Raw genomic sequence first — 16,337 nt, 5'->3', positions numbered from 1 at the left:
ATGCACGGTGGAAGGCTAGAAGTAGAAGATCGTCCAAGACAAGTGAGAATAAGCCATACTTTGGAGATGACGTCATTCGCTGGTCCGATAACCAAAGATGTGGTATAAAAAACCAGGTGAGCTAACAATGCAGCAATGAAGGAATTCGGCCAAGGCACCGGCACACAACGACCTACCTACATCGAAAGACTCAATGCCAATGGTGACAGAAGCCAAGACGGCCGGCTTAAACACCGCCGAAAGACCACGGTGTACCAACTTACGATGCAGAACATCTTGCACTTAATATGATGACAACAGGTGCCATCCTCTGGTCGTGCCAGTATATACGAGGTCGTGCTTGTTTATACATTATTTGTTATTTATAAAGTACATTTTTGTTATTTAAAAGCACCTAACAAAAAAAATTGGTGTTTTTTTTTTGAGGCTGGAACGGATTAATAGCATTTCAATGCATTTGAATGGGAAAATTTGCTTTGACTTACGAGCGATTTGGCTTACGAGCTCCGTCACGGAACGGATTAAACTCGTAAGCCGAGGTACCACTGTATATATATATATGTAAGTACACCCCATGTAAAGTTTTGACTTTTTCAACATATTTCAACATACAGCTATTTGATCTTCATTTCAACAATATTGAAAGATAAAGGTGATATAATATAACAAATATCATGAAACATGTACATTTTGTAGCCAATTGTATAATTTAAATAAACATAAATGCAAATTTCGCACATGGAAAAAGTAAGTACACCCCTACATTTATCACTACTTCAAATACCTAAAATTAGAATCAGGTGCACCAGCTCAGGTGCAAATGATTGGAACATCATTGGAGAAGATCTTGGACGAACCTGTCTTATTTAAACCTCAGACATTTAGTTTGGTTTGCTCTTTGTTGTTGAAGTGTGCGGCATCACCATGCCTAGATCAGAAGAGCTCTCTGAGGCCTTCAGAAAGAAGGTTATAGATGCCTACGAGTCTGGGAAGGGATTTAAAAAGATCTCCAAACAATTTGAAATCAATCATTCGACTGTCCGGAAGATCATCTACAAGTGGAGAAGATTCCAAACAACTGCCAACTTGTTCAGGCCAGACCGCCCCAGAAGGTTCAGCCCGATAGCAGACCGCAAGATGCTGAAAGAGGTCTCTAAGAACCCCAGAATGTCATCACTGGACCTACAAGGTAGCTCTTGCCACTGTTGAAGTCAAAGTGCATGAGTCTGCCATTAGAAAGAGGCTGCCCAAATTTGATCTACATGGGAGGTGTGCTCGGAGGAAACCTTTGCTGTCCAGAAAGAACATCAGGGCAAGACTAAAGTTTGCCAATGAACACCTAGGCAAAGACCAGCACTTCTGGAACAATGTGCTCTGGACAGATGAGTCAAAGGTAGAGCTATTTGGCCACAGTACCAGAAGACATGTTTGGCGAAAACCAAAGATAGCATTTGACCACAAGAACCTGATACCAACTGCAAAGCATGGCGGTGGAAATTATGGTTTGGGGCAGCTTTACTGCATCAGGGCCTGGGCAGCTCACCATCATAGAATCCACTATTAATTCTTCATTGTACCAGAGGGTGCTTGAGGATAATGTAAGGCCATCTGTCGGAAAGTTGAAGCTCAACCAAAGGTGGACCTTGCAACATGACAATGACCCTAAACATACCAGTAAATCCACCAAGGAATGGCTGAAAAGAAAGAAATGGAGGGTTCTGGAATGGCCAAGTCAAAGCCCGGATCTAAATCCCATCATGATGTAGCGGGATTTGAAACGAGCTGTGCATGCAAGAAACCCCTCAAACATCGCACAGCTGAAAGAATTCTGCACGGAGGGGTGAGCAAAAATGTCTCCCAGTCGATGTCAGAGACTACAACAACAACAACAACAACATGCATTTTAAAAGGCCATTTTCCCTGCTAGAGCGGGGGTTAGCCTTGCGGTCCCCATGACAATCTTCTCCATTTTGCCCTATTTTCTGCATCTCTCCTTGTTAACCCCCTTGCCCGCATTTCTTCTTCCACCATCTTTAGCCAAGTCTTTCTCGGTCTTCCCCGTCTTCTACTTCCTTCTACATTCATTTCCATCACTCTTCTCAACCAGTCACTTTCATCCTTCCTCAACACATGACCAAACCATCTCAACCTGTTCCTCTTCACAGCATCAATCACAGGCTCTATTCCCATCATCTTTCGCAATTCATCATTTGTCTTCCTCTCTCTCAACGATACTCCGCACATCCGTCGAACCATTCGCATTTCCACCCTTTCCAACCTTCGTTGCTGCTCTACGTTCATTACCCATGTCTCGCTCCCATAAATCATAACACTTCTCACACATGCAGCATACACCTTTCCCTTCAGCTTCAACGACACTCCCCTCATCATCAGCATGCCACTCAATTCCCGAAACTTCTTCCATGCACATCTCACTCGAGCAACCGTTGCCGAGTCTGATCCACCTTCTCCATTCAGCATGTCTCCTATTGAGTCAGATGTCAGAGACTGGTAGACAGTTATAAGAAACGCCTATTTGAGGTTGTTTCTGCCATAGGGGGCAATACCACCTTTTAGAGCCAAGGGTGTACTTACTTTTTCCACATGCGAAATTTGCATTTATGTTTATTTAAATTATACAATGGACTACAAAATGTAAATGTTTCATGATATTTGTTATATTATATCACCTTTATCTATCAATATTGTTAAAATGAAGATCAAATAGCTGTATGTTGAAATATGTTGAAAAAGTCAAAACTTTACATGGGGTGTACTTACTTTTTCACGTGACTGTATGTACATATATGTGTGTGTATGTATATATGTCCCAGATTCCCCTTTAAGCCGTAAAACTTCTGCCCACAAAAAATGCCCATGAATCTCCACATGATGCAATGTGTACTGTATACTAAAAATGCAGGCACCGGCTTGCCGGATGTATGCGACAAGACGACAACAAAGCAGACAGAGCTTTACCACGAGGATCCACGGAAATCAAATAGGGGGAAGCTCAAACCCATTGATACCAAATTATAAAGTCCCAATTAGACGACAGGAGGGATACGCAGCAGTCGCAGCAGTACACCGAAGGAGAGAAGAGCATCAAGTTAATCCCTACATGTATTGTAACATAGATTATCATAGCCAATGGGCATTTTTTTTTTTTTTTACGTTAAAAGAGGTGTCCAGGCATTGTTGGTTTTATTGTGGCTACGATGCAATATTCATACTCTTATGCCTTGGGCATAAATTTACGATTCTATTTTCATACTCCCCTCCCCCCTCTCCACCCATCCTTTTGCATTGTCTTTTAAATGCGTGGCTCCTCAGCCATGCGCTTCAACCTTGAAACGGAATGGAAGAACAATTACCCGAGGTTACGGGAGCTCGACAGGGTAAGCCACTTTATTTGTTGTCTGACAACTGCTGTCCATACAAAATATTTACAGTACCTATAGAAAGTCTACACCCCATTTCAAAATTTTCACCTTTTTTTTCTTTTTTCTGTTTTGCTTACAAGATCGAGGCTCGTGTAAGAGCTAACATTAATGACCAAAAAAAAAAACTGACACATAAGACGAAATAAAGGGAGCGGGAGACAAGATGGGGAGAGAGGGGAAAGCACAACATTTGAGAGCAGGGACATCGGGAGATCTGTGCAAGGTAGAGGGCTTTGGGGGAGGAGGCTTGGAAAGGGGGTGGGGGTGGGAGAGGTAAAATAACACATGGACACTGCTAGGACTTCCAGGAAAGAAGTCGGTATTTCAGAAAAGTGGATCTGGAGTGAATTAACAAGGGTAGAAAAGATCAAGGTTTTGGATGGGGGAAGATAAGAGATGGTGGTGAACAGCTGTTTTAAAGACCTAGAGGGATGAGTGGGATTGAAGAGAGTGAGGGAGTTTGTTCCAGAGGCGGAAGAAAAGGGGAATGAAAGAGTGAAGGTGAGCAGAGAGTCTTGATTTTTGGCAGTTTCACCAGAAGAGGGTTGCAGGCAGATCTTGTGCGACCTCTAGGAATATTAGGGGGACAGCACAGAGAGAGCTGGGGGAGCAAGGCCGGAGAGGAGTCGGTAGAAGACAGAAAGACCACCAACCTACCTGTGGTTGAGTGAGTGAAAGGCCCTCGGAGTTAGCTTCATCGTGGGAGATTCCAATGATTCTGAAAGCTTTGGTTTCAACAGCGTGAAGCCGAGCGAGGTGTGATGCAGGAGCGCCAGCCCAGAGGGGGGAGCAGTATTCCATTGAGCTGTGGATGAAAGCCTTGTATGTGGTGAGGAGCTCAGGTGTGCCAAGGAAGGACTTCGCACGACGGAGAATGCCCAGTCGGCGACTGGCTTTGGAGGCCAGCTTGGAAATGTGTTTTTCCCAGGAAAGATCATGGCAGATTGTGAGATCCAAGAGATTGAGTAAGAAAACTTATTGGAGAGGATTGTTGCGAAATTATATGGGGAGGGTTGTCCAGACGGTCTTTTCGAAGCGACATTGTGAGAGTGTGAGATTGTCAGGATTTTGTTACCCTAATAGCCTGGAATTTAAATGCATTAAATCAGACTTTTCCCACCTTTATTTACACATCGTAACCCACAACTTCCAAGTGAAAAACAAATTCTACAATTTTCAGAAAATTAACTTGAAATACAAAACTAGAATATCTTGGTTGGATAATTGTCCACCGCCTTATTGTAGCAATTGGAAATTAGCTTAAGTATAACCAATCACCTTCAAAATCACACACAAAGTTAATTGGCCTCTACCTGTGTTAAATTGTAGTGTAGTGATTCTGATTATTTCAGAATAAAATCAGCTGTTCCTGTAGGTTTCCTCTGCTGGGTAGTGCATTTCACAACAAAGACTCAACCATGAGCACAAATGAGCTTTCAAAAGACCTCCAGGATAAAGTTGTAGAATGGCATAGATAAGGGGATTGATATAAAAATATTTCAAAGCCCTTGAATATCACATGGAGCACAGTCAAGACGATCATTAGGAAGTGGAAGGCGTATCTACCACCAAGACACTGCCTAGATCAGGCCGTCCTTCCAAACTGCATGACCAAGCAAGGAGGGGATTGATCAGAGAGGCCACCAAGAGGCCAATGGCAACTTTGAAAGAGCTACAGGCCTTTATGGCAAAGACTGGTCACTGTGTGCATGTGACAACAATATCCCAAGCACTCCACAAGTCTGGCCTGTATGGTAGGGTGGCAAGAAGGAAGCCATTACTGAAAAAAACCCCACCTTGAGTCCTGTATGAGGTATGCAAAAAACCCCTCCGGAGATTCTAAAGCCATGTGGCAAAAAGTTTTGTGGTGTGTTGAAACCGAGATGGAACCTTTTGACCGAAATGAAAAATGCTACATTTGTCACAAACCCAACCCAACACAGCACATCTCCCAATAACTACTGTGAAACTGTGAAAAATGGTGTTGGCAGCATCATCTTATGGGGATGTTTTTCATCAGCAGGGACTGGGGAACTTGTCAGCATATAAGGGAAAATCGATGGAGCAAAATACAGAAAAACCCTAGAGGAAAACCTGCTGCCTGCTGCAAGAAAGCTGAAATTGGGATGGAAGTTCACCTTTCATCATGACAATGACCTGAAGCACCCAATCAAAGCTAAACTGGAGTGGCTAAGGAACAAAAAGAGAAATGTCCGTGAGTGGCTGAGTTGGGGCCCTGACCTAAATCCAATTGAAAATCTGAGGCTGTCTTGAAGATTGCTGTCCATCAACACTACCCACACAACTTGACTGAGCTTGAACAGTTTTATTCCATAAGAAGGGGCAAATATTGCCCAATCAAGGTGGGCAAAGTTGGTAGAGACCCATCCCAACAGACTCACAGTTGTAATTTCTGTTGAAGGTGTTTCCACCAATTATTACCTCGGGGGGGGGGGGGGGGGGGGTGTACACTTGTCCAACGAAGATATTCTAGTTTTGTTTTTGAAATTAATTTTCTGAAATCTATAGAATTCGTTTTTCCTTTGGAAGTTGTGGGTTACCATGTGTAAATAAAGGTAGAAAAAGTCTGATTCAATGCATTTTAATTCCAGGCTATAAGGCAACAAAAGGTGAAAATTTTGAAAGGGGGTGTATACTTTCTATAGGCAGTGTACATCATCAGAAAATGCACCTTTTCTTGTTTTTATCTTCTCCTCTAACCCATTGTTTAAACACAGTCATTGAGCAGTTATGCTTGTTGTCTCCCAACTAATCTCCAGGTTAACTTTATTTTGAAAATACTTCTTTGTTTGTTTATTATCTTAGGCATAATTAGGTGATTGTGAGCACAAACGCAGGCCTTACTGGGGTCAGCAACGTTAAACAATCATTGTTTTATTACAAAATCTTGGAGCCATGTTTGTTGTGGTTGCTTTCATTTTCTATTGGTTATCCCAAGACATTTGTGCCTTTTTGCTGCTTATTGAAAACTACAGCCTTCCTTTTTTTTTTCTTCTTTCAGAATGAGTTGTATGAAAAAGCCAAAAATGAGATTCTCGATGAAGTCCTCAGCCTTTCCAATGTCACCCCCAGACACTGGTACGTGTTTGAAATAAACCTTCAATATTGTACGTTATGTTCCCTGGACAGCCTCAAAATTCCCACCTGGATCCATTGCTGGATTCACTGAGGCCTAATCTTTAAAGTGATTTCATCGACTGCTATTTTAATGAATGAAAGAGTTCTGTACTCCTTCAAGATAAATCTGTCCAAAACTCCACTCGGTTAGTTGGAAATCCCCCTCGGAAATATCGAATTTTTTGGTAGTAATGACTTGATTTGTGACCAAGGAATGTGATGATGTCATCATGGTGCTTTTTTTGTTTAAACGTTAAAGCGAGACTAGTGGAACAAGCTTCTGAGAGCGTGGGTTTTCAGCTTTCAATTAGGTCTTCCTCTTATCTGTATTTATTTTGATGATTGAGGCACCACTTGTGTCACGTTTTGATTTTAGTTGGGGTGAGAGCGAGTCATAAAAAGCCATTTTCAGTTTGGAATGTGTTCTCCATACCATTCACTGCAAATATAGGTTCCAGATTCCCCTTTAACCTGTAAAACTGCCGCCCACAATTCTCCACATGATGGAATGCCGACTTATCTCACGATGACAGCTGGTTAATCTTTCTCGACGCGAGATTCATCCTTTTATCAAAAGACAAATTTGCAAATGCTAACTTTAGTGCCAGGTCCAATATTGCGTCTCGTTAAAAGGGTCGAGGTAGATTTTTGTTTCTGATTTTGGTGCAAAAAGAAAACAGGATGTATGACTGTGTACTTATCTCCTTTGGTGATGAGTACTTTTGTGGTTTTGTCGCATTGCAATTTGTCGAATATTCTTGGGTTGGGCACCTTCATGCTCTCGGCCTTCACATTTCATTTGCTTTCGACTTTTCTAAATGTAAAGTTAATTGTGCAGAGACTGATGGCCTTGATTTGTGAACAACTGCAATAATTTGCAAAGATTGTTTTTTTTTGTGTACTGAACCCTGTTTGCTGTGGCATGGTTTTGTGAGAGCACTGCCTTGGTCTGGTCTTGCCGATAACTGTTTCTTGACAGGGAGGAGATATTGCAACGGAAGCTATGGGACCGAGTCGCCACACATGTCATCGAGAACATCTACTTACCTGCAGCACAATCTGGCAATGCAGGGACTTTCAACACAACTGTGGACATTAGGCTCAGGCAGTGGGCAGACAAGCAACTTCCCCGGCGTGCCGTCGAGGTACGCTCGCTTGGCACTTCCTCACCATGTGATGTATTTTATAGCGGACGCTCTAAACATGAAGCCTTTGAGTTTGGCTTTATTACTTGCAAAATTGAAGATTTTTCAAGTATATTGGTCGGGTCTTGTGCGTTATTCTGTCTGTCTGTTTGTCTGTCTGTTTGGTTGTCTGTCAATTGCCTACATGTCAAAATTTTAAGCCGATCATCATGAAACCTCACCAAATGGTAGAGTTGGTCATAAGGAAGAAGCCTATTGATTTTGAGGTCAAAGGTCATCTTGAGGTCAAATTCCGAAAATAGTCATTTTTCATCCGATTGACTTATAAATTGAACAGCAATTGCATAGTACCTCATGAAAGTGGAAAACCAACTATTTTTGGGGTCAAAAGGTCAAAGGTCACCTCAGGTCAAACTTCAAAAATCGTCAATTTTCATCTGAAAAATCATCAATTTTAATCCTATTGACCCGAGCTTTGATTAAGATCGTCAGTTTTTAATGTTAATTAAATGGACAATCTGATGTATCCATGACAACCTTTTTTGGGGGGAGAGGGGGGGGGGAGTGGGGTAGGCTTTTGCAAGTGTCGTGCTCTGCATGACATCTTCTTGTTTGTTTATTTTTGTATGCTGCCTCTTATACTGAATTTTCATCAATTTATTTTAATAGGTTGCCTGGGAGGTTCTTCAGGAGGAGTTTTCCCGCTTCATGACCGAACAGCAGGGAAAGGAGGCCGACACAATATTTGACAAGCTGAAGGAGGCCGTCAAAGATGAGAGCATCAAGAGACACCAGTGGAATCTTGAAGCCAATGATTGCCTTGTAAGCCTACTAAAAACCCTCACTCCTTTTATTTTATTCTTCAACTTGCACCCGCTTTGACCCATCCTCAAGCCCCACACTACAAAATATAACTTCCTGTAAGTTTGTCGTATACCATGCACTGCCTCCTAACTGTTTGCTGCAGCGAGTAATCCAGCACAACGCTCTGGAAGACCGGTCCATCTCAGAGAAGCAGCAGTGGGACACCGCCATTCAATTCATGGAAGAAGCTTTGCAAGCTCGACTTCATGAAAGTATGTCTTACACTGCTGCACTCTTTTAGTACCACTGTCCCTCGTGTGTCTGATGTTTTTACATTTGGTTTTGGCTGGACAACCCCTCCTTCTGGTTCTGCCACCCACACATCAGTTTTTCTTTGAACTGCCAGTCAAGTGGCCTCGACAGTGCTCTGTTTACAGCACCAATATCCCTGTAATGCACAAGTGTTTAGCCCTTGTTTTAAGCCCTGGAATTTGATGTTTATCTCACACATTCTGCAGCTGAATCTGTGATTAAGAACATGGTTGGACCAAACTGGCAGGATCGTTGGTTACACTGGAAGAGCCGGACGAAGGAACAGGTATTCACTTTCGTCACGATATTGCATTTCATGACAGTGTGAATACTTTGAAAAACTGTGCTGTCAACCCTAATATAGTTACACATGGCAAGAACAACAAGTCGATTTTTATTTTTAGTTATTTTGTGCCAATTGTAAAAACAAACAATGAAATTGTGTAATGTTTGTTCCAACACATGACTTGCCACTTGTTGCAGCATTCATCCGCTGGCACATCAAATTGCTCTCATGCCCATGTACACTATTGCAGTTGAGATTTGATGTCTTGTTGGTATTCGGTGAACATTACCTCGCTAGCTTGTTGTGGTGGTGAAACTTTACCACTGAAAATGTGATAAAAAAAAAAATTCTGTTTTTGGTTATGATGGATCTGATCAGCCTATGCTTCACAATAAATAATAAAAAACCACCTTTAGAGGCCATTTTTCCCCGCAAAGCGGGGGTTGGCCTTTTTCGGGGACCGTGGTTGTTGTTGTTTTTTGGTCCCCTTTTTGAAGCAATGTTTTACGGCCGGATGCCCTTCCTGCCGCCAACCCTTTTTGTCGCCTTTTTACGACAAGCAGGGAATTACCAGTGAACTGGTACTCAATTAGCCGACCTCGGAAGGATGACAGGCTGAGTCAACCCCCCTGGCGTTAATTCAGCAATCGACCGGGATTCGAACCCAGGATCTTAGGATCCTAAGCTGGCACCCTAGCCGCTAGCCCAACACCAGGCTTAACAATCTATTATTTAAATGCCTGAGTGACTCGTTTGAGTGGGCTGCTTATTTAAGTTTCACAATCAACCTTCAGTCTGGATCTTTTATATATACAGCTCATGCTTTGTGCAACAAACGGAGAAAGTGCAAAGTTAGTTTCAAATCCCTGATCTTCAACTTACCCGCTGAGCATGATCTCATGGGCATCGCATCACAAAATGTTTGGGTTAATCTTTCGGTGAGGTTGCGTCAAGATCGGGTATCAGGTTGGCGGTTTTGGTTGTGAAAATCCAATGGAAGTGGATCGTTCAAACCTCAGGGGTAGGTGCGGACTTTTTGTCGGATAACCGCCGAGGTGAGCGCTAACCCTTTGTGGCTAGGTGGTATGCTGTGAAATGAAGAACGAGCTTGAGAAATTGCTGCTGTTGTCAGAGGATCATCCGGCGTTCCTGGCCCCGGACGAGGTCACCACAGTGCGGAAGAACTTGGAGGCACGAGGCATCGAGGCAGATGGCATGACGGTACGTGGTAACTGGATGCGCACACACCGATTTATTGGCCCTGGCAGGCATTGTGGAGTTGATCTTTTCCTGATCCCAGTCGATTCCATTCACCATCGGTGTATACACCAAGGAATCCATTTTCCTTGTGAAGTGACAGCATGTTCTTTTAAAGCTTAACGCTGTGTGTTTTGGCAAGGAGATGTGGGTTGACATTCTTCCTGGTCTCGATGTTCTTGAGACTTTGTCAGACTGCCCGCCCTTGTGAATTCCTTGCAGATAAAGGATACTTGGCATCAGATGTACAGACAGTATTTTCTCAAGAAAGCGCTAGTCCAAAGCAACTTTTGTAAAAAGGGTTTCTACTACTACCAGAAGAACATCGTCGACACAGAGGTGAGGGCCTTATAACTCTACAAGTCGACCTTGTCTGCGAGCATGTTATTAAATGTATCATCATTAATCGGTCGTTTTTTGTTTCCACCATGGGCCTGCAGGTGGACTGCAACAACGTCGTATTGTTTTGGAGGATCCAGAGGATGCTGACCATCACTGCCAACACATTACGGCAGCAACTTATAAACACAGAGGGTAAACATAGACAATTCTCTTTTATCACCTTTGTAGTTATTTTATTTTAGCCATTTGCTATGTCCACTCTTTATGGACTTAGGCCCCTTTGTCTTCCTGACAAGTTGAATACTGAACTTTTTAAAGAGTTCCAGTTTTGCCACCACAAGGTAGTTGCCAAAAATGTTTTGAAAACTTTGCATGTTAGAGTAGTATGACCTGTCAGATGGAAGATTGTGAAGATGAAATTATGTGTAATGAGCAGAATTTCTTGCAAAGGCAGGAAATCCCAACATTATTGTTCCAGCTTGCAAAACAAAACGGACAGATTTAGAACCTGCTCAGTTGCTAAGCTATGAAAGGGAATCTGTCCTGCTGTAACCAGATGGGTTGTTATCCCACTGGATAAGCTGCAACACCAGTACGCATTGTGTCTGCGATCGAGTGGGTGTGCAAAAGAGGGCTTCTGTGGGGGATCAAGTAAGAATGCAAAATATAGTGTTTCCTTTTTTTTTTGCCCTTCATTAAGATGCAGATTATCAGCGAGCAAGGATGTTGTCCCCTCAGTTATAACATTTCTAAATCTACATGATGATCAATAACTTCTAATGCCTCATCTTGATCTTGCATCCTCGGCTTCTTATTGTACTTGTATGTTCTCAGCACTCATTGGCTAACCTTTAACTTGGCTTTCAAGTTAAATTTTATTTTTTTATTTCATTTTTCCTTTTTTCTCATGAACCAACAATTTTTGCCATTTGCGGACCGTGAGTGACATTTCTTAGGGCGTGATGTCACTCGTGCGGCACGGTTTTCTTTTCCACCCTCGGCCCATTAACGAAACGTTTTGGATATCAGTTTATGTGCCAACCCCTTCCTTTTTGGTCTTGCACCCTCTGCTCTTTCAGTAGTTTGTCGCACCCCTCCCCCCCCACCCCAAGTTTTCTGCAGGGTGCATACAGTCCACCATCAACCACCCTTCGAGTGAAACTACCAAAATCTAGGATCACTACTCATCTCCACTCATTCGTTCTTTTTTTCCCACCTGTAAAACCAAACTCCATATCCTCTTCAATCTCCTTCCTCCCTCCAAGTGTTCAAGACAGCTGTTCACCACCATCTCAGAATCATACCCCATCCAAAACCATGATCTTTTCCACCCTCGTTAACCCAACCCCACCCTCTCCACCTCTACCTAATCCCCTCCTCCTTCCAAATTTCCAGCTTCTCTATCCATCTTGTCCACCCCATGTGTCCTCACCTACCCCTCTTTCCTCCCCACATCCCTCATTTGTTCAAGTCTCCCTCTATTTTGTCCTTTAACCCTGCTGTTGAGTTGGTGTTTCTCCCTCTTTCTACTGTTCCTTTTGTACTGTTGAGTCTTGATCCGTTAGGTGTTCTAGCTCTTCCACAAGCCTTGACTTTGTATACAAAAACGTGCTCTCTGTTGCACGTCTTCACAGCTCGCCGCCTGGAGAAAAATGTGAAGGAAGTTCTGGAGGACTTTGGCGAGAGTGAGAGCATGAAGGAGCACCTTCTGACGGGTCGCAGGGTTCAGCTTGCCGAGGATTTGAGTAAGCACCAGTCATCTCTTGGATGCGTGTTTATCAAAAAAAATTTAATGAGGACCCGATTGCAAGGTTAGCATATCGTTGTGAGTTACTTGTACAGTTTGAAGGCATTTATTTGGTTTTACTTGTTTCCATTTTTTTGTCCGACTTTGCAGAGAGGGTGAGGGAAATTCAGGATAAGCTTGAGGCTTTCATTGATGAGCTACGGAAGGAAAAGTAACTTGTGCACTTCCTGGTAAGTGTCCTGGAGTGGTCCTTTAGTCTTCATTGGACTTGCTGATCTGTCAAAATGCAATGCAATGATGATCAAGTGCATAATTTGACATTTACCCGGTTATTTTTCTAATTTTCCTGACTCCCCACACCCATCTTCAATCCTCTTGATCGAACTATAATGCATTCTGATTGGAACACCACACCTGGTTCTCTTTTGCAGGTATGGATTGTAAGAATGTTTGACTGATGTCCACCTGTCGAAGTTGTCTCTGCACTCTCCTCGTTCCTATCTACACCTTGGTAATGATGTAAAAATAATATATTACAAGCTCGCTTGAATCGTCGATCTTTGTCGGTCAGTTGACTGTGCTGTGGTCATTAGACCATGTATGTGCGTGGCCTTGACATGGGTGTCAGGCTTCGAGGGGTGCCTGCTGTTCAATCGAAATGTTTGACACAGGTTCCTTGAGAATAAAACTTTGTACATGCCTCACACGTTTCTTTCCATCCCATATCTTGGCATCGGAGGGCGCTGTGGTACGAACGGTGTCTAAGTCTGACTCGATTCCTCCTTTTTCGATGCCTTTGGTGGCAATTAATTTGTCGAACTATATTTGAGAAATGCCACAGCCAGTGGTGACCTTTGTAAAATATAATGCACATCTTCGATCGCTACCTTCACGGAGACATTGGAGAACCACTGATTTGCTGGTGTATTGTCATGTCATAGAAAAATGATGTAAACATGCAAGACTATATTGATAAACCTCAAACTGCATTGTACCATCAGGCCTGGTGTTGGTTTAATGGATACGGATAATATGCCTGGCTCAACATCTTAGGGTCTTGAGTTTGAACCCCTGTCGTGCCGTTAAATAAAACCAGGTGGGTTGACTCAGCCTGTCATCCTTCTGAGATTGGCAAATCAAGTACTGGCTTACTGGAAATGGGGCACTGCTTCAGCGGCACAGCCACGCTCCCAGCGTTGAGGCAACCAGAAGCCACAAGCTGCATACGAAATAATAATAATAATTGTACCATCCCTTCCAACGAACAATTTACAAGTTTTTATTTCAATATTTAAAACCAATGTACACCTCTGCTCATGAACAAAAACCTTGTCTTCACATTAACTTTACGTTCATAAGTTATTTTGCTGATGATTTATATGAGTGAAAATAAGTTTGAATTCCAGAAATGACATGATGTCCTCGAAGGAGGTTGATTACCTGTGTTTCACGTTGTTGTAAGTTATCTCCGGCACAGACGGACAAATGAGCAATGAAGTCTGCGCAGTAACATTTGAGGCAATGATTGCAGTGCAGTATTGAATACGGAAATGTAATTTACATTTCTGCATCGATGAGATGGTGTAAACAGCCAAAACTATGCTTCACATATCCACAACCTTGTACGTGCTCTTTAAGCTCTCTGGTATCTTCAACTGGCTCACACAGGATGAATGATAAACAAATAAATAAACACCACTGCAATTGCTTTGGGGTTTGTGAGGGTTTTTGGGTGCTCGAGCTTGTTGGTTAGATATAATAAGGCACCATTCAGCACTCGTTTCCTTAAATGTACATCCATAACCAATCGCCAAACTTCGTGAGAGGCTATCGGTGCATTTTCCTAGTGGATGCGAGGAATTTACTATTTGGCGACAATATGTCTGCACCTAACGTCTTCATCCTCACTACAGAGCTAGGGGTCATTTCAATGTTTCACAGTAATTATAAAATATTACAAGTCAGGAGACGACGATGGTTCACGAGCGAGCGGTATTCAATGGCAAAGGACGGACTATAACCAAAACAGGCCCGGACAGGCCAGGCCCGGAAATGTCAAAACGAAGGTTGCTGACCTTGAAATGAGATAGAAAAGAATGTATAATCAGTTATGAGGTTAGTTAGTTACACAATACCGAAAATTCGGTGAAAAATGAAATGAAAAAAAAAACAAAATTAAAAATCGAGCTCCGTGGGGCTAGACACATGACATTGGCCTAACCAAATATCGAAACCCCTGTCAGATTCCACCAAACCCCTCCGGAGAAGATGTAGCTCGAACTTGATTACCCCCTAAAAAGACATCTTTTTCGGGCGTCGCTCCGCCCACAATGGGCGCAATACGCCCACTCTAGGCAGGACACAACTAGATCATGATATCAACCTCCCACCCAAGTTTAATCAAGATAGGATGATATCATCGGGTAGTTATGCTGCGGACAGACAGACACACAGACACACACACACACATGACGAATATAGTGGTCACTTGATAACTCGTGAACCAACACTTTTTATGCCTCCGCCCCCGAAGATGGCCGCAGGCATTGTTTTCGGGTTGTCCATCCGTCCGTCCGTATGGGCTAAACCTCGTTTTTCTCAGCAACCACATGGCCGATTGAGACGAAACTTTCAGGGTAGGAGTGACACCTGAAAGGTCTCGATCTCTGGATCGAGAGTCCGCCCCAGCAATCATTCATGATTTGAATATTTTAATGATAATTGTGACGTCATAGGTCACGTGGTATGGCAGCCATCTTGGATTAAACAAAGATAATTAAAAAATTATTTCTCGGAAACCACTAAATGGAAAAATTTGAAACTTGGCACATTGTCAAGTACTCCCAATGGGGAACAAAAGTGTGGTAATGATGACGTCATTGGTGAAGTGGTATACCAGCCTTAAGGGTTTTAATTGAATGCTTTATCCCAAACATCTGAAATTGCATGCATATTATCTATGACCCATTTGCATTGAAATATTAAATTTATGACATCATCGGTCACATGGTTTGGCAGCCATATTGGATTTAACTTAAAACCTTTAAAAAAACATCTCCTAAACCACCGAATCGATTGGCTCGAAATTTTACGTGCGTGATTGACTATGCATGGTGATTAAAAGTTGATCACGAAAATGTCATTGGTCACATGGTGTGGCAGCCATGTTGGATTTAAGGACAATATTAAGTATATACAAAAAAAAAAAAAAAAAAATTATAATCTCTGAAACCACTTACACTATCGATGCGAAATTTTACAAATGTCATCTAACACCATTGTTGCATATAGTTTGAAAATGATGACATCGTAGGTCACGTGGTTTGGCAGCCATCTTGGATAGAAAAACAGACCTTATCCGATCAACACGAAAATTCACAAACGTGATCCCCTACCCATACATATGCAGAGTATACATTTTTTATGTCATATATCATGTGGTTTGGCAGCCATATTAGCTTGAAAGCCGATATTAAAAATAAATCCCTTCCCTGAAACAGCTTCACAGATCGATGTGAAACCTGCCATGGCTGGTAACAAAAGATTTTTTAAAAAATTGAAAACAGCTGAAGGGATTAAAATCAAAGTTGTTTTTTTTAGGGCAGTGAACGAGGGGATCGACCCGTTGTCACACGCAGGGACTACACGGCGGAATATTGACAACATAGTCGCATTACTCTAGTTTCAAATATCTTTAGCCCCAGAGCGAAGTATTGCACAAAAGTCTAAAAAAATGGATGGAATAGCGGCTAAGAATATTAAAATGTTCGTGAACTTGCATGACAATTTTGGCGAATCAGAAAAAGTAAGTGCAGTTATTAGCATGATTGAGCAATCACAAGTGACATTCTATCTGGCATGAC

General features: G+C 42.5%; 1 protein-coding gene across 1 annotated transcript in view; it reads left to right on the top strand.

The window, feature by feature from the left end:
• The window catches only part of LOC144891575 (dynamin-like GTPase OPA1, mitochondrial), a 180,747-nt gene extending 167,567 nt beyond the window's left edge, over positions 1–13,180 (top strand). Inside the window, 12 exon segments of the mRNA XM_078775183.1 lie at positions 3,334–3,398; positions 6,466–6,542; positions 7,561–7,726; positions 8,396–8,548; positions 8,694–8,802; positions 9,049–9,128; positions 10,209–10,349; positions 10,608–10,724; positions 10,826–10,919; positions 12,362–12,472; positions 12,625–12,704; positions 12,906–13,180. Coding sequence (XP_078631309.1) covers positions 3,334–3,398; positions 6,466–6,542; positions 7,561–7,726; positions 8,396–8,548; positions 8,694–8,802; positions 9,049–9,128; positions 10,209–10,349; positions 10,608–10,724; positions 10,826–10,919; positions 12,362–12,472; positions 12,625–12,689 — 1,178 coding nt within the window. The 3' untranslated portion in view covers positions 12,690–12,704; positions 12,906–13,180.
• Positions 13,181–16,337: the final 3,157 nt, after the last annotated feature.

The sequence above is a fragment of the Myxine glutinosa genome, chromosome 4, assembly GCF_964187855.1.
Source record: "Myxine glutinosa chromosome 4, kmMyxGlut1.1, whole genome shotgun sequence".
NCBI classification, from domain to species: Eukaryota; Metazoa; Chordata; class Myxini; order Myxiniformes; family Myxinidae; genus Myxine; species Myxine glutinosa.
Note: the sequence above shows the minus strand (reverse complement) of the source record. Positions and strands in the feature narration are given on the sequence as shown.